This window comes from Doryrhamphus excisus, linkage group LG17 (assembly GCF_037039965.1).
Source record: "Doryrhamphus excisus strain RoL-2023G ecotype Guam linkage group LG17, RoL_Dexc_Guam_v1.1, whole genome shotgun sequence".
Taxonomy (NCBI): Eukaryota; Metazoa; Chordata; class Actinopteri; order Syngnathiformes; family Syngnathidae; genus Doryrhamphus; species Doryrhamphus excisus.
In genome coordinates, this window is record NC_136373.1 from 6,760,453 (window position 1) to 6,785,852 (window position 25,400).

Consider the following 25,400-nt stretch of genomic DNA (forward strand, 5'->3'; position numbering starts at 1 on the left):
CCGCTTTGTGTTTTACATTTGGACGAAACAAAGACGATCTCTATAAACCCTTTCAACTTTAGTCGTGACGTTAAGTTAATACACGTATCTTTCTTTCCCGCCAACGGTTACGCTTAAAAGTCTTTGCTGCTCGTGTCTTGTTGCGTGTATTTGTACCGTAGATACATACAAATTACATAAAAGTGAAGGCTGATGTAAATATATATTTTAATATAATATTTGCAAAAAAAAGAAGCTTCATAATAGAAAAACACTGTACAATAGTAGTAGTTTCCCAGTTAGCAACATATAGGTGCAATACTACTCCTATACGCGTGGTAGCAGACGCGAATCACGGTGCCTGGAAGAGCTTCAGTTTAGCCAATGTCAATGAGTGGCAGTGCCAGGTGATGGATCGACCGATCCTAGACCAGTTGTACAGTTAAAACTATATGATCAAGTAAAATCAACTGTAGATCAGCTGTCAAGAGGAGGGTGAGAACGCTACCGGCTAACGAGTGGGAGACAGAACAATGTATGTAATTTCGTTGCTAACAAACGTACATTTGTTATTTTAAGCTGCTTACTGAAAGTTAGCATGGCAATGTAGCAGGTACTTTTACTGAACGGCTCTACGGCATGTGAACATGTACTGTTAAAGCGTAACCGCTGGTTTAGTGAGTTATGAGTTATTATTGATACATAGTTCCAAGATTAAACATTTTGTCCTTTAAACGTATTATTTCCCCTCAAATCCGCAGCACTCTTCAGTTGTAATGCAGTTCTAGACCGCCAGGTGGCGGCATGCATCTTGTCACAGTATATTGCAGGATGCTGTGCATTATTATTGCTCCACTTATATTACAAGTATGCACTTTAAAGTCAGAATGCATGTGTTTTCCTTTGAATATCTGGTTTATGAAAGTAATTTTGTGACATTAAATGGACTCTGATCACTGCAGGCCCAAGTCTGGATTGCTGGTGACTGGAGATGGCCTCAACGTGAACCTACTTTTGCAGACAGTCTCTGAAGCCTCACTGGTCCAAGATGAGCATATAGCAAAGACACAAACAGACTCTAAACCAGCAGAGAAGATCTGCGTTACTCCCATCCACCTGCGTCCAGATCTGCTGATTCCCTGTGCAGACCTGGTCAATGCCGAGTGGCAGAGGAGCCAGGCCGCCCGTGTTCACTCCCTGCAAAAATCCTGTCCGGATTTCCCCATCCACCTGGTGTTGCTCCTGCAGGTTCCTGGACAGGTGGAGAGGCTGCTTGGGCACGCCCGCCTCTCAAGGGTCATAGGTCATAGTGGGAGCCTGTTTGTGGAGTCGGTGGTGGTGTCCAAGGCGGAGAGAGGGAAAGGCTACGGACGAACTCTGATGGAGGACACTGAGCGCTATGCCAAAAGCCGAGGGTTCAAACGTTTGTGCTTGACTACCCATGATAAGCAGCACTTCTACACCCACCTGGGGTACAAGTTGTCCACGCCGGTGCAGAGTGCGGGTGCCATGGCGTCATTCGTTCCCATGGAGATGCTTCTCAGGTTCTCCACTGTACCAAATAGAGTGCCTACCCTGCAGAAACAAAGGGATACTGAAGTCGAAAAAGGGATGATTCCGTGTCCTCCTCCACCACCTCTTACATCTGCGATACCTCCTCCACCACCTCCACTCTCCTTCAACCCTCCTCCATTAGGCGTATCACCTGTGGTTCAGTCGCTCACAGAAACGCCTTACAGAGACGCCAAGGGAGTGTCCATCTTCTGGATGCACAAAGACCTATGAAGGACACCTCTGGGGGAAAGGAAATTGTTTTGAAAAAAGAAATAATACAAAAGTGTCTTTTTTTAAACAAACTACATTCATCTTGTACTGTGTACACTTACTCTCCATAACATTAGGTGCAACCAGGTTGTGTCAGAACCCTTTCATGGTTACTACAAGTCCCAGAATGCACCGCAGCAGCTCATTTGTTATGAAAATGTACCTGGATTCAGAGTGTGGTTGAAGTTTAACTATACTTGGCCTGTCACGATAACAAATTTTGCTATTAATTATCCTTTGAGTCGCCATTGTATCATGTCACGTTTGAGCTACTAGATGGTACTCAATTGTAGTGTTCCTGTGTGAGACACACTATATTAGCGACAATGTTGCACACAATTGTAGTGTCAAAAGAACTACACATACAGCAATGCAATTAGTGGATAAAAACACAATACACTACCAACGTATAACACAGAATATTACCAAAGGCTATGTGAGCTGTAACCTTGTGCCTTTCCAGCCTCTTTTTTGGTTGGAAATATTTGTGCTAATTTTTTAAAAATATAATTCAAACATACAATAAAAGTATGTTAATCCAACATAACACGCATCGTTTCACAATATTTAGTATGGCAATAAAACCGCAACAACAAAATTTATGCTTTTGTCATTTATTCCTAAATCAGTGGGGTCAGCAGCTTGTTTTTACTTTGTAGGATTGATTTTTGTGCAATTTAATAAAAAGAAACACAATTGTGGTGTCAAAACTACACATACAGCAATGCAATTAGTGGATAAAAACACAATACACTACCAACGTATAACGCAGAATATTACCAAAAGCTATGTGAGCTGTAACCATGTGCTTTCCAGCATTTTTTTGTTGTTGGACATATTTGTGCCATTTTTTTAAAAATAGAATTCAAACATGCAATAAAAGTATGTAATTCCAACATAACACGCATCGTTTCACAATAGTTAGTATGGCAATAAAACCGCAAAACCAAAATGTATGCTTTTGTGACTTATTCCTAAATCAGTGGGGTCAGCAGCTTGTTTTTACTCTATTGGATTGATTTTTGTGCACTTTGATAAGAAGAAACACAATTGTGGTGTCAAAAGAACTACACACAGCAATGCAAAAAGTGAATAAAAACACAATATTACCAAAGGCTATGTGAGCTGTAACCAGACTTTTTTGTTGTTGGAAATTGTGCCATTTCTTTTTAAATATAATTCAAACAATGGGCAATAAAACTGCAACAACAAAATTGATGCTTTTGTGACTTATTCCTAAATCAGTGGGGTCAGTAGCTTGTTTTTACTCTATAGGATTGATTTTTAAGAAGAAAGCTATAAAGAAAGTGCCCTCTGCAGTCTTTCAATTTTCTGTACACAGCCCTCAATGGAAAAGTTGCATAAAAAGGTTATGTGCAAGATTATTTATGCAATATCAACAATAAGGCCCCATGAGTAGTGTTTCTAATAGGGTGTGCCAGAGGACTTCAAGGGAGGCCCTAGAATGTGTTTTTGAGTTTAAGATATTTTAAGTAACTTACATTTTCCCCTGAAGATGTTCTAAAGATGTTTGTGATACATATAAAAATTGTTTTACTTAAATCCACAAGTGGTTAAGAATTGCTATTTACTTTTAATCCATCCATCTTCTAGACCACTTCCTCACTAAGGTTGCGGTACTTTTAATCTACTGTAGTTCTGGTTAAAATGCAAACTGACTCACATGAATAAATACAATGGAACCCCGACGGTACAGTTTATGCTCCTGAAATGTGTTGAGTTTTTTATGGTAAAGTGGAAAAGTGTCACGTGTTGATGATGTTACTTCATGTGGTTCCCTTACATGCTAAACCATGAGAGCCAGTCTTTGCTCGAAGGGGGGGCTCGACACACGAACTCCCCCACAGCAGGACTGCCCGTGTCTCCTCCCTCCCTCGTTCTCGTAGAAGCCCGGTCCGGGTTACGTACACTCGGCGGAGACTTGCTTGGAAATACACTACCCGGTTCCTGTTGTTGTGTCTGCCCGCAGCTCGGCAAGTGGATCCGGACAGGGAGCAGCAAGCTCGGACACGGGAGCTACCATCTGAGGGGGGGAACCAAGCGGTGAGTGCCGCCACTTTGAACACTAGTTGCGCATTAAAAGAGCACAAGAAGCTAAGTTTGAATTGTAATCATTAATGTATAATAATTTTTGGTGTTAAGCGTGGATTAGTAAGTTTTCTAACTTTCTACAGGTTTTGTGTGCCGCTACAAGGATGCAAGCGTCATTCTTCGTCTTGCTGTGCGGTGAGTTCACTGTAGTGTGTACGCACACCCTTTTGAAGTCCATCCATATTTACTGGTCCTTAACAAATGCTTAGAAGTCATCCATTCAGTGGAGACATTAATGATTGTCTCCAGGTCACTGACTTTGCTTGGAGGCAAGTCTTTTTACGTTGTCTGTACAAAAACAAGCCAACAGTGTTGAATGTATTTTGGAATTTTTAACACATCGACTTCATTGACTGCAGCAGGTGGTTATCCTGGCAGCATGAAATAATGTGTTTATTCAACAATACTTATCAAATACTTAATCAAAACTAGGTTTCAAACAGGCTAACACTGGCGGGCCCATAATTAAACAAACACAGCAAAAAATTAATAATAACATGAAGCTATGTCTGTAAATATACATCATTTTTTGCCTGTGGTTGGCTACTTTAAGGAATCACATTAAAATTTGAAATCGTAATTGTATCTGAAGTTAACGTCGCAGTTTTGAAAGTTGAAAAAAAAAGTCTTAACTTTTCTCAAGCTGCTGTGACTCCCCAAAAGTCAACAAATTAGAATCAAAAGAGTTCAAGGTTATTTTAGAGTCACATTGCTCCTTAAGGATATCCAGCAACATTTACGCTTCATTGACCTTGCAAAGATGAAGATAAGATGGCCCATGTTTCTTTTTTAGGGCCTTTGGTAGCCTGCAGGTCTGCGGGTCGCCCCTCGCTGTCTGTGGGTGGCGTTACCTTCTGTTTATGGGCCTCTAAAAAGAGCTCAGCTGGGTCCACAAATAGAGACACTCACTGTACGCATTGCCTACAATGCTGCTGTTTGTGTGTGTGTGTATGCTGGTAATATAAACTGTGGTAATATACATAAACTGTATACAATAAGTAGTTTTAGTACTTAGTCGTCTCATTTAAATATAGACAGTAATCAAATAAATGTGCAGATATTTAGTAGGATTTTCCATAAAAAAATTTCTACAGTTGGGAAAAAAATGTACAATTAATTTAAAAGCAGTTTAAACCTCCTGGAAGAATTAATTCTGTCTTCAGGGACTATTAGAAAAAAAATATATACACCTCAAACTAAAACAACAGGTGACAAACGTAGACTTACCCATTTCTTTAACGGATCTTCATGATGCTCTACAGCAGATGCCCAATAAGAAAGCACCAGGACCGGACCAGTTCCCTGCTGAATTTTTTTTAAAGCATTCTGGTCATTATTAGCTTTATTAGTACTTTTTAGAATAGTTTTGGAAATAAAAGAAAATGTATGCCTACCGCTGCTGTGACGCTCTAGAGCAGGGGTGGGCAAATATTTTGACTCGTGGGCCGCATTGACAAAATTGTCCTGGGTGGCCAACATATATTTAACATGCACACACACACACTATTTTATGCTTATAATTTTTGTTGAACAGTTTTTTGTAACTAAATAAGACTTGCAAGTCATGTTGCCAGTTTGTATGTTAAAAGTTGAAATACTGAGAAAGCAACTGGTGGGCCGGATTCAAACGCTTAGTGGGCCGCATGTGGCCCCCGGCCGTAGTTTGCTCACCGCTGCTCTAGGGCAGGGGTCAGCAACCTGCGGCTCCAGAGCCGCATGTGGCTCTTCAGCCTCTTTATTGTGGCTCCCTTTGCGATGCTTGAATATTTTTAACACCCGAGTGGAGAAAATGCACATCTTTTGTAATGAGTTTTAAAAAATCCAACTTTGTCTGAGACCATGAATGCATCCTGAGTGAGTTCTGACTGCTATCCAGTTCAGTACATGAAGAAAAACAAGTAATACTTACCTACAAATCTAAAAAATAAATTCGAGATAATTTAAAAACAGCGGCATGGGAACTTGTTTTTACGTTTACAGTAGTTTACACATACATTTATGTAAGTTTATCTCCAAAACTAGCAAGAGTACTCCAACTCGTCTTTTCTTATCTGAACTACTTTGATACCCCCAAATTCCCTCCAATGTTGTTTTAAACATACTATATGTTTTGCGGCTCCAGGCTATTTTTCTTCAGTGGGCATTGGGTAAAATGGCTCTTTTCATAGTAAAGGTTGCCGACCCCTGCTCTAGAGTAAGGCTGAGAACAGTTTTGTTATTTTTTTTTTACTAAATAATACTTGCAAGTCATGTTGCCAGTTTGTATGTTAAAAGTTTAAATACTTAGAAAGCAACTGGTGGGCCGGATTCAAACGCTTAGTGGGCCGCATGTGGCCCCCGGGCCGTAGTTTGCCCACCGCTGCTCTAGAGTAAGGCTGAGAACATTTTTGTTGTTGATTTTTTTTTTTTTTTTACTAAATAAGACTTACAAGTCATGTTGCCAGTTTGTATGATAAAAGTTGAAATACTTGCAAAGCAACTGGCGGGCCGGATTCAAACGCTTGGTGGGCCGTAAGTGGCCACCGGGCCATAGTTTGCCCACCCCTGCTCTGAAAAGTCTAAACCTCCCACACTGCTATTAGATGCACTTTCAGACTTCAGATGCGTCTAGAGGACAAGCTAAAAGGTCACAGGTCATTCCCAAACCCTGGGGGTCAGAGATGGTTCATTGGTGTGTGTCGGTCTGATTGTGTGTGTGTGTGTGTGTGTGTGTGTATTAGTGGCACAATGCAGCTCCTCTTTTTATTTTCACTTCGTTTCTCTGGGATGTGCAGATCCAAGTCTATTTGAGGCAAAGCAAATCCTCACTAATTCATATTTCCTGCAGGTTTGTGTGTGTGTGTGTGTGTGTGTGTGTGCAGGTGAAGGTTGGCATTTAGCAAGGGGTGTTATCAGGTGAGTGTGTCCCAGAGGCCCTTTGTAAAGCGGCAGCCTCCGGAAATGTGTAGCTAGCAGAACAATGGTGCAGCAAAGCCCACTAAAGCAGTGTCTATGGGCAGAGAGAGAGAGAGAGAGAGAGCCAAGAAAGGCTGTGGGATAAAGAATAAGTGGAGGGGGGGATGCTTTAGGCGTGGGGGGTGCAAGAGGGAGGGAACAGAACAGGTTGGTTTGTATGAAAAGGGACGGTGAGTTGGGATTTTGTTGGCAGGAGCTTTTGTGGCTGAAAAGAAGGAGTTTAAAGTGGTTGGGGGGGATGAAATGAAAAATGGATCTGATCTCATTGAAAAACTCTTTCCAGCTCTCTGTCGCTGACATTTTGTTTTCCGACCTTTTTTTACTGCTGTCAGCCAGAGGTCAAAGCTAATGACAGGCTGCCTTTAAACACCTGGAGACTTGCAATTATCTCATCACAGAGTAGCAGCAATTACAGTGTGATACTGACATGGGAATGAAATCACACACACACACACACACACACACACACACACACACACGAGGTCTAATAAAGTCTTGACTTGTAAACACCGGCCAGCTGTCAGTTTTGTGTAAGGTCATCTATATTTGAATGATGTTGACATGTGAATTCTTGAAAGCCTTTGTGTCATTTATTCTAACAGTGGAGTATAGTGTGTACTTGAAGTAGCATGCTTCATTTCCATTGATTGCCACGCAAAGGTTATTGTTAAGCATGATAACAGTCGCTAGGATAATGTCACGTTTCAAGACAGTGGTCAGCTTGTCCTCGGGGAAATTGATACTGTGAGTGGCAAACTTTACGTTTGTAATGCTCATTACTGCCTCCCTGAGGACTGGAGGGGAACAACATTTAACATAGCTTGGACAGTTGATCATTCATTCATTAATTTTCTACCGCTTATTCTCATGAGGGTCGCGGGTGGGTGCTGGAGCCTATCCCAGCTGTCTTCAGGCGAGAGGCGGGGTACACCCTGGACTGGTCGCCAGCCAATCACAGGGCACATATAGACAAACAACCATTCACACTCACATTCATACCTATGGACAATTTGGAGTCGCCAATTAACCTAGCATGTTTTTGGAATGTGGGAGGAAACCGGAGTACCCGGAGAAAACCCACGCATACACGGGGAGAACATGCAAACTCCACACAGAGATGGCCGAGAGTGGAATTGAACTCGTGTCTAGCTGTGAGGTCTGCGTGCTAAACACTCAACCATCGTGCAGCGCTGATCAGTAATTTAACAAGATAAAATGTATTTATGTATTTTTTTTCAAGTAAAACATTATAGAAATGTAAAAAAAATCTCAGTGTCCTATGGGACAAAAGCAAATAACTGCAAAAAAACCCAACTGTGGCTGTAGGCAACCTCTTGATGTCTCGTTTGAAACACAGAGAGTGGAATGGAACTCGGGTCTAGCTGTGAGGTCTGCGTGCTAAACATTCGACCATTGTGCAGCGCTGATCAGTAATTTAACAAGATAAAATGTATTTATGTAGTTTTTTTTTCAGTAAAACATTACAGAAATGTAAAAAAATATAACTGCAAAAAAATCCATTTTAAAATTTGAAATACCTTTTAAACAGCCTGCTAAACCACTTTTTTCTCCAGGTGACTATTCCTGATTAATGTCACTGACCCAGAATGGGAGACAAAATTGTTGGCTAATGTTTTGCCATAAGAGAAGCGGTAAAATGCACAGCAAGGTTGTGATTAAAAATCAGTTCAAGTGGAACATTTGATACATTTAACTACAATTAACTACACTTGCCGTACCGTTGTTTGCAATGAATGAATTAATCTGCGCTATTAAGGCTGGCTGAGCATTTTGCTCGTTAGCGTCATTACAACATTGCTGTGCAGTGTCCTGCTCCATTATAGAAGTTCCACCCTAATCAAAAGCTGGTTTTGAATGTCATTTATCAGACATGAAGTTCCGGTCTGACATGGACTCTGGCTCCGCTCAGCTGTTAGTGAGTTTGACGGCGTCCATCTGTCTAACAGAGCATGTCAGTGAGTCTGCCCAGTTACATGCTGTGTTACATTAACAAGACGAGGCACGAGATAGACAGCTGAATGAGAGCCGCATTCCTGTGTCACGGTGGAGACGTCTGAGAGGAAACATGGGATCATGCAACAGGTGGACAGAGCGGAGTAGAGCTCTGATAAACTAAACATCTTGACTGTTTATCCTGCTCACTTTGGACCTAAGATACATACTAGTGATGTAACTATTACTAAAACCGGTAATGTAAAATGACTCACTCATTTCTGAGAACCAGTGTGCCATTGCTGGCACCTTGCTGTGCATTTTACCGCTTCTCCTACGGCAAAACATTAGCAAACAATTTTGCCATTCTGGGTCAGTGACATTAATCAGGAATAATCACCTGGAGGAAAAAGTGCTTTAGCAGGCTGTCTAAAAGGTGTTTCAAATGAGACATCAAGAGGTTGCTTACAGCCACAGTTGGCGCCAATGTTTTTTTTGCAGTTATTTGCTTTTGTACCATAGGACACTGATATTTTTTTTGACATTTCTGTAATTTCTGTAATGTAAAAAAACTACATCAATACATTTTGTCTTGTTAAATTAATGATCAGGGCTGCACGGTGAGCGAGTGGTTAGCATGCAGACCTCCCAGCTAGGAGACACGAGTTCAATTCCACCCTCGGCCATCTCTGTGTGGAGTTTGCATGTTCTCCCCGTGCATGCGTGGGTTTTCTCTGGGTACTCCGGTTTCCTCCCACATTCCAAAAACATGCTAGGTTAATTGGCGACTCCAAATTGTCCATAGGTATGAATGTGAGTGTGAATGGTTGTTTGTCTTTATGTGCCCTGTGATTGGCTGGCGACCAGTCCAGGGTGTACCCCACCTCTTGCCTGAAGACAGCTGGGATAGGCACCAGCACCCCCGCGACTCTTGTGAAGATAAACAGTAGAAAATTAATGAATGAATGAAATTTGATCAATTGTCCAAGCAATGCAGTATGGCTAGTAGTCGCAAATAAGTGGTTGCATATACTAAGTGAGCAGTACTGATGTGCCTGTTTGATGCTTAATCCGTCCCAGACAGCCAAAAATACATTTATATAGTATTACAATTGTAATAAATGTATATAAATGACAAATTAAAGGGATAACTCTGACTGTCCCCAAAGTCAATTATTGTTGCATCAACCATGACCACCTTCCTGTTTTGACATGAGCAGTTTCTTAAATTCAATAGTGTTATTCACCTCAATACTGCAACTCAGATGAACTCAATGGAAACCAAAAAAATTGCAAGTGGCACATAAAGAAGGTGAGAAATATGATTTGAAAGAAATAACAGAAATGATGACAAAACAACAAAGTGGTGTCCATGAGGTGCCAGATTGTGGTCTTCGGGATGCAATGATCCTGTTGTGTTTACAGTCCTAAGTTTGTCTTATACATTTGTACACATTTTTGTTGTTTAGAATATGATGATGTAATCTTGTAGTGCTGTTTTGGGAGTTTTTTGGATCCTTAGTGTGTGTATTTCTATTACTTCCTGTTAATGTCTTGGTTTGTTGTATTACAATTTACTATTGGGATGATTATGACTGAGCCCTATGAATTCTGCCTAGCAACAGGTTCCTGCATCTGCAAGATTGTTGAAAAGCTTTAAAGTAGATGATAATCGTTATAAGTGAGGAGGACGACAGAAATGAAAATGGTGAACAAGGGGGCAGAAATGGAAGAGAAACCGGTAGTATAATGAAGACAATGAGATGGGAGTAGAGCATGACTGGTTGTTTGTTTTGCTCACTTGGGCGGTTGTCCATCTGAGCAAAGAGGCATGTACGTTAATTAGGGAACAGCAGGGGGATGTTGACTTTTCCATGCTTGGCTTGAAAAGTAGCTACTTGATGGCGAGGGCTTTATATTCAAGAGATAAATAGTCACTTTATTTACCTTCATTAGTTGGCTGACTGATTGCTTCCTTGTCTTTTGCTTGGCTGGTAATAGTGGAATGTGTCATGTTGACGCCACATCCTCTCTCCTTCAACCCATGGACACACATTTTTGGAATGTGGGAGGAAACCGGAGTACACGGAGAAAACCTACGCACACACAGGGAGAACACACAGGGATGCCCAAGCAGAGATTCGAACCCAGATCTTCCTGATCTTCTGACTGTGTGGCCAACATGCTAACCACACTCTAACCGTGCAGCCAGCATTACTTTCAAAATGTAATATTTTCGTAGTTAAACCTGTGTGTCTTTACAAACATTACAGTAACATTACTGATACCTAGTGTCGAGTGTCAAATACTACATCAACATCTTTGAATGCATCTTTGGAATGCCCTATATTTGTATTTTAGTTCTTTTGGAAAAAAAGCTAAATTAAATTAAAAAAAAGTAACATTAACATTACTGACACCTAGTGTCGAGTGTCAAATACTACATCAACATCTTTGAATGCATCTTTGGAATGCCTTATATTTGTATTTTAATTCTTTTGAGAAAAAAAGCTAAATTAAATTTTAAAAAGTAACATTAACATTACTGACACCTAGTGTCGAGTGTCAAATACTACATCAACATCTTTAAATGCATCTTTGGAATACCTTATATTTGTATTTTAGTTATTTTTGGGAAAAAAAGCTAAATTAAATTTTAAAAAAGTAACATTAACTTAAATATGCCACAAAACTGTGATAGAGCGTAGTAGGCAAATAAACCAAAAACTGATATGAGATCCTTGATGGAAGTCGTAATAAAAAATAGAAAAGCCTTTCTGACACCAATCCTTCCTGTTGCCCGGTAGTGAGATTTAGAATCTATTTAAAGCTGACATTTGTAAAGCGACACTGGCTGGTCAGTGCGCTGGTTTTAAAGGTATAGACGCAGATGGTGCGTTACACGGTGATACTAGTGCGTTGGAACTGAGCAGACAAGGCTCTTGTAAGGAAGTGACTTGACATCTGTTCTGCTATCTACTGATATCCATTCAAGTGTGTGTGTGTGTGTGTGTGTGTGAGGAGGGAGACTGGGGAATGAAGCAGATGTTGTGTATAGTGTATCTTGTCACTTTTATCTCAAAACACTCCTGTCTGTAATTATGGAAAGACCTCCCTAATGTCACATGGTTAATTCTAATGATTTTTTTTTCTGTTTAGGCAGGAAAGTGGACCAAACATGTATTAAATTAAACAATTATAAAGGAATTAAGCAACAATATGAAGCAAAATAAACCCTATAAATTAATTTGCTAAATTTAAATTAATTAAAAATATATTTAAGGTCTTTACTGGATTGATGGAGTTGTGGAGTTTAATCAAGTTTAGGAAGGTTAATCCGAACTCAGTGCCACTGTGTGAACAATAATAATGAAAGTATTTTGGATGAGGTACTCTCTGCCACCATAAATGGCGTGAAGGCAAGGAGGAATGTTTGATGACAGCTGAGAAAGAGAGGAGCCGCTGTGTCTGTATGAGAGGATCTCCTTAGATCACTTCTGTCAATCAGGCCATCACACGTAGACTTTGCACAACCTTTTCACACTGCATGCAGCACTTATCTGCGGGCTACTTTTAAATACACACTAGAAGTGATTTCGGTTCTGCCAAGCAGGTGACGGGCTGGCTTGTTCTATAAAAAAAAAAAAAAAAAACATGACATCATTCATCTATTTCCAAAACATAGTGAAATCTGACATGGAGCAACACTGAGAGTCAAATATGTGGACAAAACTATTGAGACGGTGGACAAGTGGTTAGCATTTTGGCCACAAAGTCACAGTCGGGTGCTGGTTTACTCTTTTTCGTGTGACGAGATCATTAATGCGAAAACATGACAACCTTTGTCTTCTCGAAAGGACACATGCACATTGTGCACATTAAGTGCTCTATGCGCACTATACACCTTGCAATCCAATGTACCTTGGTGTTCCCAGCGTCATTTGTCAAGTGTTTTTTTTATTTTTATTTTTTTTTATCGGAGTTCGAACATCTGTTGCGGTACAATGTCCAAGAAGAAGCTGTAGTAACTTTACACTTCATCAAACTTACTTAAATTGGATCAAATGTTAAGTCACATGCAGCTCAAAACATGATCACTCTATGTCAAAACGTGATATAAGCGTTCTATTTGAACCCTTGCCTGTACAGTTCAATTCATGTAACGGATTTTACATTACTTCCTGTGGGAAAATTAATATGAAATTAGAAGAATTGGGAAGTGAACCATAATCACGGCGCGTATTGTGTTGGACTTTATAGGTTTGCATTGTAGGTTTTATGTCGTTCTATTCCGAAAAAAAACTTTCAATCATTGATAATTGATGTGGCAAACATTTAGGTTCATTTTACAGTTTAATTCTATGTGTTGCAGTAAAATAAAACCTCTAAAATAAAACGTTCATGACAACCGACAGCAGGCGCGACACAGTCCAGCTGTGTCAAGTATGTCTGCATGATGTTTTTATGAGGAAATGTGCTGTGAGGAAAGTGCAGACCCACGGGTGCTTCTGTCAAGTCCACAGCAGGTGTTTCTAATCCTGTCGACATTACGTGTTCACTCTAGACGCAAAAATGTTACTGTGATGCTCGACGAGGAAACACATTGCAACAGCTCGCTTTTCCATAACAAAAGGAATACCGCATTTTTTTAACTTTCTCAGAGTGTTTAGTGTTTTTTTTCTCTTCCTTAACTGGAAAGGGTGTTTACTATAGAGGTATATTGGCCGCTATCAGCTAATCAGGTTTTGCACCGCTGCTTCCTGTTCACTCTGATTCATTTCCTGTCTCCCTTCCACCTCCAGTCTTGGCTGTGGCCACCAGCCAGGAACCTGACCACAGCCACGGCTGTGCCCATGGCAGCTGTTACCCGGCAACGGGGGACCTTCTGGTCGGACGAGAGAAGAACCTGAAGGCCTCGTCCACGTGTGGGATGAGGAGGAAGGAGCCCTACTGCATCGTCAGTCACTTGCAGGTCAGGTCAAGAGCATTCTGATGCACATTTATTATTATTATTATTATGCCTGTTATACTTTTTTGACCTACAAATGTTAGAATGTTGCATTATTGTGTTAAAGTATGCCAAAGGTTCAGATAATGAGGTTTGTACAAGCGGAGGAGAGCCCTGAAAGAAGTTTGTGGTAGCCACTGTGATGTCACAGTGAGCCTTCTGAGAAGTCAATCGGCTTCATCCAGCTGGTGACTTTCTTGTATGGGCGTGCCCGGGTACAAGCTGTACCCAGGAACCAATCACAGTGGAGTGGGCGTGGGGTGGAATATATTAAAAGAGACCATTTTGGAAATCCAAGGAAATACAGCTGGAATAGGTGCATATTCTGGAACATCTAGAAAGTTTTCTGTGTGGGTTATCGCGTGTAGCTGCTCTATAGAAGTCCAGGGCTTAATACAAAGGACCGAAAATTAGCACAATAGGTCCCATTTAAGAAACAATGTCAAAATGAAGTACTACCAATTAAAAAAGCCTTTTTAAATGAATGCTAACATTAGCATAGTAGCATTTTTAGACATTTTCATAGCTAGACATACTGTATATGTCAACTATATGCTAACATTAGCATACAAACACATACCATAAGTGTTTATGGTATGTGTTTGTATGCTAATGTTAGCATGTTTGCATTGCTAGCATGCTAATATTAGCTTGTCTATATACTATTATGTATAGTATATACAAATAATGTATTACTATAATTACTACTACCTGGAAGAAGTTTCTTACTAGACAAATTACTGAATTAGCACCAGTGTCCTGTTTGCCACATTTTGTTATTCTTACCTCCTCATTGACCCCAGAAGACCTTAACATTTCTTGCTAAACAGGACGAAAAGAAGTGTTTCGACTGTGATTCACGGCGGCCTTACGACCCTGTCTACAACACCATCAATCACCGCATGGAGAACGTGATCACCACTTTCAAACCTCACCGCAAGAAGTCGTGGTGGCAGTCGGAGAATGGTAAGACGGACATGAAGAACATCATTGTGTTGTCTTCATCACTGGCACGCACTGGAAGAAAGTAGAGAAGAGCAATTGTGGTTATTTTTAGTCGCAGTAATATCTGACTTAGAAATGTATTGACTGGAAAGGTCACTGACTGTGTTAGCATGCAAGGCTAATAATAAAGAGAATACCAATTCATGTAGCATTGTTGTTTTTAGCATTTTAGCAACAGTCAACGGCAGCGTGTTTTGTAACAACTCACATAGCATTGTTGTTTTTAGCATTTTAGCAACGGTCAACGGCAGCGTGTTTTGTAACAACTCACATAGCATTGTTGTTTTTAGCATTTTAGCAACGGTCAACGGCAGCGTGTTTTGTAACAACTCACGTAGCATTGTTGTTTTTAGCATTTTAGCAACGGTCAACGGCAGCGTGTTTTGTAACAACTCACATAGCATTGTTGTTTTTAGCATTTTAGCAACGGTCAACGGCAGCGTGTTTTGTAACAACTCACGTAGCATTGTTGTTTTTAGCATTTTAGCAACGGTCAACGGCAGCGTGTTTTGTAACAGCTCACGCAGCATTGTTGTTTTTAGCATTTTAGCAACGGTCAACGGCAGCGTGTTTTGTAACAACTCACGTAGCATTGTTGTTTTTAGCATTTTAGCAACGGTCAACGGCAGCGTGTTTTGTAACAACTCACGCAGCATTGTTGTTTTTAGCATTTTAGCAACGGTCAACGGCAGCGTGTTTTGTCACAGCCGTATCTCTACCCACTGTGTTACAGGAAAGTCAAATGTGTATCTCCAGCTGGACCTGGAGGCGGAGTTTCATTTCACTCACCTCATCATGACCTTCAAGGTACATAGCTTCAAAACTATTTAAAATTGTATTGAACCGTGCCAAAAAATTGCTCGAATAATTGTTTTTTTGCAGACGTTCCGTCCAGCAGCCATGTTGATCGAGCGGTCTGCCGACTTTGGGCGGACCTGGCAGATCTACCGCTACTTTTCCCACGACTGCGCCGCCAACTTTCCCGACGTACCACAGGGTCCTTTGCATAGCATCAACGATGTCATCTGTGAGACGCGGTACTCCGACATCGAGCCGTCCACAGAGGGAGAGGTCAGTGCTGAGTACCTTAGCATTTTTCATACTAGTTTGCGTTACATTAACCCTTAGATGCATAAGTGGGTCAAAAATGACCCGGTCAGGTTGTTTTCCTTGAAACATCTTCGTAATTTATCATTTCATATTCCAGGTATTCCTCAAAAAACATGTTTTTGATATCATGCCGTTCACATTTTTAAATTACCTTTTATACATTTTAAGAATTTTTTGTTTTTGTGTTACTACCCCAACCTTCCATAAGTGGGTCAAAAATGACCCGGTCAGGTTGTTTTCTTGAAATATCTTCGTAATGACAATTTTTTATCATTTCATATTCCAGGTATTCCTCAAAAAACACATGTTTGATATCATGCCGTTCACATTTTTAACTTACCTTTTATACATTTTAAGAATTTTTTGTTTTTGTGTTACTACCCCAACCTTCCATAAGTGGGTCAAAAATGACCCAGTCAGGTTGTTTTCTTGAAATATCTTTGTAATGAAAAATTGTTATCATTTCATATTCCAGGTATTCCTCAAAAAACATGTTTTTGATATCATGACATTCACATTTTTAACTTACCTTTATGCAACACACAATGGATCCTCACATTTTCTATTGTTGTACGGGGTCATTTTCTTTTTCAAAGATGGAAAAAAGTGAAAAATTAAGAGGTTTCTAACATGAAATCATTTTTGTGTGGTTCTAAATATGATGCTAAATATCATACAAGTGATTATTCCTAACCAAAATGGCAAAATTGGCTTAAAAACACATTGATTCTAGTATGGGTTATTTTTTTTTTTTTTTTCCCATGTATGTTTATTGGGTTTTTCTTTTTTTTTTAACACAAATATACAAAATACAAACTCAGAACATAAAACATAATATACAAACATAACATCAATACAACAAAGCAGGTTGCCAGCCCACCCACCCCCTATCCCTGTTGAGGACCTATATAAAACCTCACTTGAATCTTGAAGTGCATGTTACATTCATCATTGAGCTTGATTTGTATTTACCAGATATTTAACAAAAGGTTGCCACGATGTTTCAAAATGTTGAAGTCTGTCTTTCAAGATATACCTTATTCTTTCCAGATGGAGTGTGTTCGTCAGCTCATCTAGCCACATCTTAGTTGATGGTACATTTACACTTTTCCACAGCATTAAAATCAGTTTTTTCGCTATAATGAGACCATATGAAATGAAACATTGTTGTGCCTCATTTAGCATTTGGAAGGATTCAGAAACTCCAAGGATGATGAGCAGAGGTTCTGGCTTTAACACAATCCCCAAAACCTTGGACATTATATCAAAAACACCAGACCAAAAAGAGTATATTTTGGGGCAAAGTGCATAACTATGAAGATGAGTTGCCTCCGAAGATTTGCACTTGTCACAGACAGGCGAGACATCTGGGTATATATTATGTAGTTTTACCTTTGAAAAATGGAGCATGTATATAATTTTAAATTGAATAAGGCAATGTCTGGCATTATGCGAGCATGTATTAATTTTTTCAAGTGCACTATCCCAGAGATCATCTGTAATCGATTCGCCAAGTTCTTTTTCCCATTTATGCTTATGTATATGAGCTGGAGAGGGAGTCATTGACAGGAGGGCTTTGTAGATGCGTGTTATCAATTTTGGTTCATCTATTGTCAATTTCAGGCAATCATTTATTAATGTTTTTGACTCATTCCGAAAGTCCTCCATATGTTTACGTATGTAATCCCTAATTTGCAGATACTGAAAGAAAGAATTATTTTCCAATCCAAATTTATGCTGTAGTTGAGAGAATGAGGCAAAGATACCCTGTATATATAGATCTCCAACACATTTTATACCTTTCTGACTCCATTTAGCAAAGCTTCCTCCCAGACCAGATGGGGCAAAAGTGGGATTTCTATCTATGGGTAGGGCAGGGGATATAGAATTGAGGTTATAACTGGCTTTAATTTGTTTCCAAATGCGAATCATGCTGTGGATAAGGGGGTTATTGTTGTACAATGATCTACTGATCGGGGTTGGTGCTAAAAGAATTGCGGCTAGTGAATGTGGATGGCAGTCTCCCTGTTCCATCATTAGCCAATTGGGTGGGGATTCCGTGGTGTTTAGACAAACAATAAAATTCTTGAGTGTTGAGGCCCAGTAATAAAACAGAAAATTTGGGAGAGCTAATCCTCCTTCAGATTTCAGTCTGTAGAGATATTTCCTACCGATTCTAGGGGATTTATGTCCCCACAAAAAGGGTGTAATTATGGAGTCTAATTGTTTAAAAAAAGATTTTTTAAGGAATATTGGAATGTTTTGGAACAGGTATAATATCTGTGGGAGAAAGACCATCTTGATTGCATTTATTCTTCCGATCATTGAGATTGGAAGTGCATCCCAAAAGAGCAATCTAGAGCGCAGACTCTCAATTAAGGGCGGAAAGTTCTCTTGGAAGAGAGAGGTGTGTTCTCTTGTCACCTCGATCCCCAAGTAGGTGAGTTTATCTAGGGAGATTTTGAATGGGAGATTAGACAGGGACGTCAGAACATCTGTACGAGCCGGCATTAAAACACTTTTTGTCCAGTTGATCCGATATCCTGCAAAAGTACCAAACAGATTAATTTTATCTAGGAGTATTGGAATAGATTCCTGAGGATGAGTTAAGTAAAGAAGGATATCGTCCGCATATAGTGATATTTTACTAGTTGTTTCTTTAACTGTGTATCCATGTATCCGAGCATCAAGCCTAATGCTTTGCGCTAGTGGTTCAATAGCAAGGGCGAAGATTAGGGGGGAGAGGGGGCAACCCTGTCTCGTCCCCCTATGCAACTTAAATGAGGAGGATAATGTTTTATTAGTTAGGATTTGTGCTGTAGGACTTTTATAAATCAGATTAATCAGTGACAAGAATCTATCTCCGAGATTAAATCTCTTGAGAACTTCGAATAGATATTGCCATTCAATCTGGTCAAAAGCCTTTTCGGCATCTAGCGAAATAACGACTAGGTCAGTGTGTGGTAGTCTCTCTGTATAAAGGATATTAAACAGGCGTCTCAAATTGAAAGTGGAGTGTCTGTTTGGTATGAAACCCGTTTGGTCTGGGTGGATTAACCTCCCCAGCAGGGGGCCTAGTCTGTTTGCTAGTATTTTGGCAAATAACTTCCCGTCCACATTTAAGAGTGAAATAGGGCGATAAGCACCAACCTCATGAGGGTCTTTTCCCTTTTTATGAATTACGGTGATTACAGCTTCAGTTTGTGTTGGAGGCAAATCACCGCTTTCTTGAGCATGTTGGAATACTTTTAATAAGTAAGGGGATAGCTTTTCCTTATATGTTTTATATAATTCTCCAGGGAGGCCATCAGGACCTGGTGTTTTATTACTTTTTAATGAGGCAATAGCAGTTTGGACCTCTTTGATTGTAAGTTCTGCGTTCAAAGATTCACAATCTTTAGCTGTCAACCTCGGCAGCTCACATTCGTCTAAAAATTTATTCATGATTTCAGATTCTGACGCGGATTTAGAAGTGTACAAATCAGTATAAAAGTCAAGAAACCTGTTATTAATATCTTTGGGTTTTGTAAGGATAGTGTTATCACGGGCCTTTACTTTATGAATTGTCCTATCACTTTCCATTTTCCGGAGTTGCCGAGCTAATAATTTATGTGGTTTATCACCAAATTCAAAAAACCTTTGTCTAGTGTACAGGAATGCTTTGCTTACTTTCACAGACATAATTTGATTATATTCATACTTTAATGTTGTTATTTTTCTGTGTAATGATGCAGATGGAGAACGCGCATTTTCCTGGTCCAACGTTTTGATCTGTTCTTCTAGATCTTTTAATTTGGATATGTTTTCTTTTCTCCTTGAAGCTTCAAATGAAATTATGCTACCTCTAATATAGGCTTTAAATGCCTCCCACAGAATAGAGGGAGATGTCTCTGGGAGATCATTCATCTCAAAGTACAATGAAACTTGGTCCTTTAAGTACTCTCGGAATTTTTTATCTGTAAGCAAATAAGGATTCAGCCTCCAAGAAGTGTGTGGCTTATCCATATGGTCTAAGCAGACTGAGAAGGAGAGTGGACTGTGATCTGAGATCACAATGCTGTGATACCGAGCATCCACTGTATAAGGTGCCAGTTTGGCATCGACCAGAAAGTAGTCTATTCTACTATAAGAATTATGCACTGATGAGTAGAAAGAAAAATCCCGGCCTGAGGGGTTCATCATCCTCCAAATATCTAGAATATTAGTATTAATTATATATGTGTTTAGGAATTCACTTGAAGCATTTTTGGGAGACTTTTTTGTTGAGGATCTGTCTAGATATGTATCTAAAACGGTGTTAAAATCTCCTCCAATTATAAGATTAGTCTGTGAAATATCTGGTATCAACGCAAAGACTTTCTGAAAGAATATCGGGTTATCTATGTTAGGCGCGTATATATTTACCAGAGTGAATGGGGTATTCCGAATCTCTCCAATCACTATAACATAGCGTCCCTCTCTATCAGCTATTGTTTTTTTCTGCACAAAGGGTGTGCCTTTCCTAATTACGATTGCTGTCCCCCTTGCTTTGGAAGAAAAAGTCGAATGGTAAATCTCGCCTATCCACTTTGCTCTGAGTCTGCCGTGTGATTTATTATTCAAATGGGTCTCCTGTAAAAACACAATATCCGAGGTCAGTGTTTTCAGATGAGACAGAACCTTCCCTCTTTTAACTGGGTTATTAACTCCCCGTACATTCCAGCTGCAAAAGGTAAGGGTCTTTTTACCCTTAGTATTGTCATTCATGTCACTCCTATCAGTAAACTTTTTTCAGAAAGTAGGTCCTCTTGCCCTTCCCAAGCTACTATCCCTCCCCAGGTCAACCTGAACACCATATTAACAACAAAAACAAAAGAAACTACTCTAGCCAATTCAAAATGAATGGCGCGAGTCTTCTTAGGGAAGTTAAAACAGAAAAAACTAATAACTAAAGTTACTTCCACATCTATTGGTGGCCTGTTAATAACTTAAAATGCTCTGCCAGCTCTGAAACTTAGTAGAAATAATAATAAATGCAGTTAAACATATGAAAGGGAGCCAGCAATAACACCAGGATACATTCTTGCTATACATGCCTGAGGATATCTAGTGCAGCACAGTAGACCAAGTCTTTCATCTTTGCACACAGTGCTTCTTCTTACCATCATGTAGTGAAACATCAGCAATGCTTGTGTGCATGTTTATCTTGAGTCATTTTCTCCCGGCATCAGGTACCGTGCTAATGTCAGCTATCAAAGCTAACTAAGGTATTCCTGAGGCCCACGATTTATCTGTCCTCCGCAGCAGCCGATGGCCCTGGTCCGGACAGACACTCCGCGTATTCTTCAGCTTTTTTAGGGTCAATGTAGGAAGTCTGTGTGCCGTTGTATGTGACCAGGAGTCGTGCAGGATATAGCAGGCCATACCTGACGCCGGGCTTGTCGCGTAGTAGCTCCCTGGCTCGATTGAACAGCGCCCTCCGCTTAGCCACGGTGGGCGGATAGTCGGGGAATATTTGGATCTTCTTGCCTTGGAAATGAAGTTGTTTCGCCGTTCTAGCTCTCCGTAGGATGTCCTCAAGCTCATGAAAATAGTGTAGCCTCAGGATGAAGGGTCTAGGCGGCTCTCGTGGGTCGGCGTTTCTCCGGAGGGCCCGGTGTGCTCGATCGATGAGTGGTTTCTCATCCAGCCCTAGCATGTCTTTTAGCATCCCGGCTACGAAGTCTCGAGGCCTGGATCCTTCGCCCCCTTCGGGAACCCCGACAATTCTGATGTTGTGCCTTCGAGACCTGCTTTCCAAGTCCTCGCATTTTCCAGCTAGTTTCCCCACCTCAGAATTGAGTCGTGTTACCTGGCGCTGGAGATTAGTGATATCGTCGGAGTGGAGCGTAGCCGTCTTCTCCAGCTCCTTAACAGTCCTCTCGCGGGAGGCCGCAGCTCTTTCCAGTGTTGTGATGGACGCGTGGTTTTCCTTTTTAATCGTAGCCAGTTCCTCCCTGACTTCGGCGTAGACAACTTGTATACGTGCCTCTATAGAGGCACATATATCGCTTTTAATCTGTGCGACTTCATTCCGCAGGCTAGCGATAGCGGCTAGTATTGCACGGTTGGATGGGTCCGCCTCGTCACCCCCACTCTCAGGCGGAGGCGTATCACTCGGGTCCCAGGGCTGGTCGGGGCCTGGTTCTTGTATGGGTTATTTTTGACCCACTTATGGAAGAGTGTGGGGTCCAGTCACTCGTGCATCTAAGGGTTAAGGTGATTATTGATCTAAACTTTATATATTTGGTTTCTGCATGTCTAGGTCATCTACAGAGTGTTGGATCCAGCTATAAGGATTGAGGATCCATACAGTCCAAACATCCAGAGTAGGTCATCGATTTCATTTGTCTGTTCGTCTATCCAGCTATGAAACATAATGTCACATTATTAGTACACATCAATAAGACACACACACACACACACACACAGCATCCTCCGTGCACAGATGGTAAAAGCAGCTGTTTGACTCCCACAAAGATGTGTTGTTAACTTAACACTCAGAGCCTGCACATGAGCTGCATCTGTCTCCTTGGCAAATATCTGGCAACAAGTGACCCCTGACCCTTCAGTCCCTGCTTAAAATGTTACATATTTTTTCTACTCTTACGTTTTGCACTCATACATACTCGTACTCATACGTAAGAACATACATCACTGTTTGATGATCATTAAACAGGACATTTTGCACAACTGGGAACATTAAAAAAAAAACAAAAAACAATTATTCCTAAAATTATTTAGTCTTAGCAAGACATTTTGAACAATATTGCTGCCAATGTTATGGGACCAGTTTGGAAGTCCCGTGTCCATCCCAATAATTTGTCCATATACAGTAAAGTCTCGTTATATTGATATCGGTTATAACGAATTACTACTTATTACGATACTATTTTCATTTCCCGGCAAATTTCTAGTCTTTTATGATATAATTAGTTCCGTTAGTATGATACCCGGTTATTATGATAATCCGGTTACTACGATGCCCTTTTCATCTCCCGCCAACCAATTTGGTCTGCTTATATCGATACAAAAGCAGCTTAAATCAATCTTTGCTTAAGGATTTCAATACCAAAAAAGAACACGGCGAACTGCTGCTTCCAGTCAACTTTATTTTTCACACTTCCACCACCAGAGCGCAGCACACACACCGATTCCCGCACTTCCTGGTTCACAGGTCATGCTCAACCCGCCCCACATAGCTGGCCAAACACATGCCTGCAACAGAAGAACCAACTGACATAGCATACACACCTATTTCAACGAAGACACAAGCGTACAAATACATGTATTTAATTGTGTTGTATTCAGATATCTTTTTATCGCTTGCAATAATCACTGTTTTTCATATGTACATGCTGCAGTTGGTTCTTCTGTTGCAGGCATGTGTTTGGCCAGCTATGTGGGGCGGGTTGAGCATGACCTGTGAACCAGGAAGTGCGGGAATCGGTGTGTGTGCTGTGCTCTGGTGGTGGAAGTGTGAAAAATAAAGTTGACTGGAAGCAGCCGTTCGCCGATTTCTTTTTTGGTATTGAAATCCTTAAGCAAAGATTGATTTAAGCTGCTCGACATTGTTCTATAGTATAGAACAATGTCGAGTGCATTATTGCCCACTTTTAATGCAGTTCGGCGCAGGATCGGATATATGGATAGTCCGGTTATATCAGTATTTTTTCCGACTCCCGAGAATATCGATATAACAAGACTTTACTGTAGTTTCTAAGTGTGATGAGTTGAAGTCAAAGGGTATAAATATTGGTACCCATAATTATCAGCTCGATATCAGCATAAAAATGCAATATTGGTTCATATCGGTATCTGATTTTTCACGATCATAAAAAACGATATTAAAAAAGTCCTGTATACAACACATATGTGTTCATTCTACCGCAGGAGATATGTCATGTTAGACGTATCGGCTGATATCGGTATCGGAAATTGAGAGTTGGACAATATCGTTTTTGGCAAAAAAAAATAAAAGCCAATATCGGACATCCTGAGTCAAGGTACAATTTTCTTTCAATGGTTTACTTTATTATTTACTTTATTTATGGAATATTCTAAAACAATGTCTTGGGCTGGGCTTGTTGCTGACAATGTGGAAACAATTTGACATCTAATTTGGGATTTGAACTCTAGTTTAACTTTAAAGGCCTCAGCAGATGATTAACTTGTTGTCCAAATGCCACACACTCAGCTCCGTCATGCTCTGTTGGCCCTGACCCCCCCCCCCCCTCCCGGCCACAATGGGGGTTATTGAGCATTCATGTGTTTACATTATCTGTCATATAGGGGCCTTATAATAATAGTGTTTTTTTTGTCTTGAACAGACCAGTTGAAAATAACCAATTTAAGGGTGAACTTCACCAAGCTTCACACACTGGGAGATAACCTGCTGGACCCCAGACCTGAAATCAAAGAGAAGTACTACTACGCCATCTATGAGCTGGTAGTACGTGGAAACTGCTTCTGCTACGGACACGCCTCCGAGTGCGCCCCCATCGATGGCATCAGGGGTGATATAGAAGGCATGGTCAGGCACGATTCATGTTTTCTTCCCAAGGTGTGCATACATTCATTCTGTAGGCTTTAACCTAAGTCAATCCATCTCTTTTTCAGGTTCATGGCAAGTGTGTGTGCAACCACAACACCAAGGGTTTAAACTGTGAGCGCTGTGACGACTTCTACAACGACATGCCGTGGAGACCTGCTGAGGGACGCAACACCAATGCTTGCAAAAGTCAGTGTACTCAACATACGGAACTGTTACATTGTTTTATTTTTACTGAACAAATTCATTCATTCATTCATTTTCTACCGCTTTTCCTCACGAGGGTTGCGGGGGGTGCTGGAGCCTATCCCAGCTGTCTTTGGGCCAAAGGCAGGGTACACCCTGGACTGCCAGCCAATCACAGGGCACATACTATAAACAAACAACCATTCACACTCACGTTCATACCTATGGACAATTTGGAGTCGCCAATTAACCTAGCATGTTTTTGGAATGTGGGAAGAAACCGGAGTACGCGGAGAAAACCCACGCATGCACAGGGAGAACATGCAAACTCCACACAGAGATGGCCGAGGGTGGAATTGAACCCTGGTCTCCTAGCTGTGAGGTCTGCGTGCTAACCACTTGACCGCCGTGCCGCTACAAATTCATTTTATTTGTATTATTTTACACTATTTTGTGTGTGTTTAGTCATATTTACGAGCTATTGAAAACCTATAGGGCTGCACGGCGGTCGAATGGTTAGCGCGCAGACCTCACAGCTCGAAGACCTGGGTTCAATCCCACCCTCGGCCATCTCTGTGTGGAGTTTGCATGTTCTCCCTGTGCCTCCCACATTCCAAAAACATGCTAGGTTAATTGGCGACTCCAAATTGTCCATAGGTATGAATGTGAGTGTGAATGGTTGTTTGTCTATATGTGCCC

General features: G+C 40.7%; 2 protein-coding genes across 3 annotated transcripts in view; both read left to right on the forward strand.

The window, feature by feature from the left end:
* Window positions 1–304: 304 nt before the first annotated feature.
* naa80 (N-alpha-acetyltransferase 80, NatH catalytic subunit) lies at window positions 305–2,358 on the forward strand. The gene is made up of 2 exons (XM_058084818.2): window positions 305–514; window positions 942–2,358. Coding segments are annotated over exons 1-2 (825 nt in total). The 5' UTR covers window positions 305–512; the 3' UTR covers window positions 1,765–2,358.
* A 1,280-nt stretch (window positions 2,359–3,638) lies between these two features.
* lamb2 (laminin, beta 2 (laminin S)) overlaps window positions 3,639–25,400 on the forward strand; it is a 37,739-nt gene continuing 15,977 nt past the window's right edge. For both annotated transcript variants that reach the window (XM_058084771.2, XM_058084772.2), the window contains exons 1-9: window positions 3,639–3,867; window positions 3,999–4,050; window positions 13,626–13,795; window positions 14,662–14,797; window positions 15,570–15,643; window positions 15,719–15,907; window positions 22,230–22,293; window positions 24,295–24,497; window positions 24,584–24,704. In XM_058084771.2, the coding sequence (XP_057940754.2) occupies window positions 4,020–4,050; window positions 13,626–13,795; window positions 14,662–14,797; window positions 15,570–15,643; window positions 15,719–15,907; window positions 22,230–22,293; window positions 24,295–24,497; window positions 24,584–24,704 (988 nt within the window). In that variant the 5' untranslated portion in view covers window positions 3,639–3,867; window positions 3,999–4,019. The remainder of the gene's footprint in view (window positions 3,868–3,998; window positions 4,051–13,625; window positions 13,796–14,661; window positions 14,798–15,569; window positions 15,644–15,718; window positions 15,908–22,229; window positions 22,294–24,294; window positions 24,498–24,583; window positions 24,705–25,400) is intronic.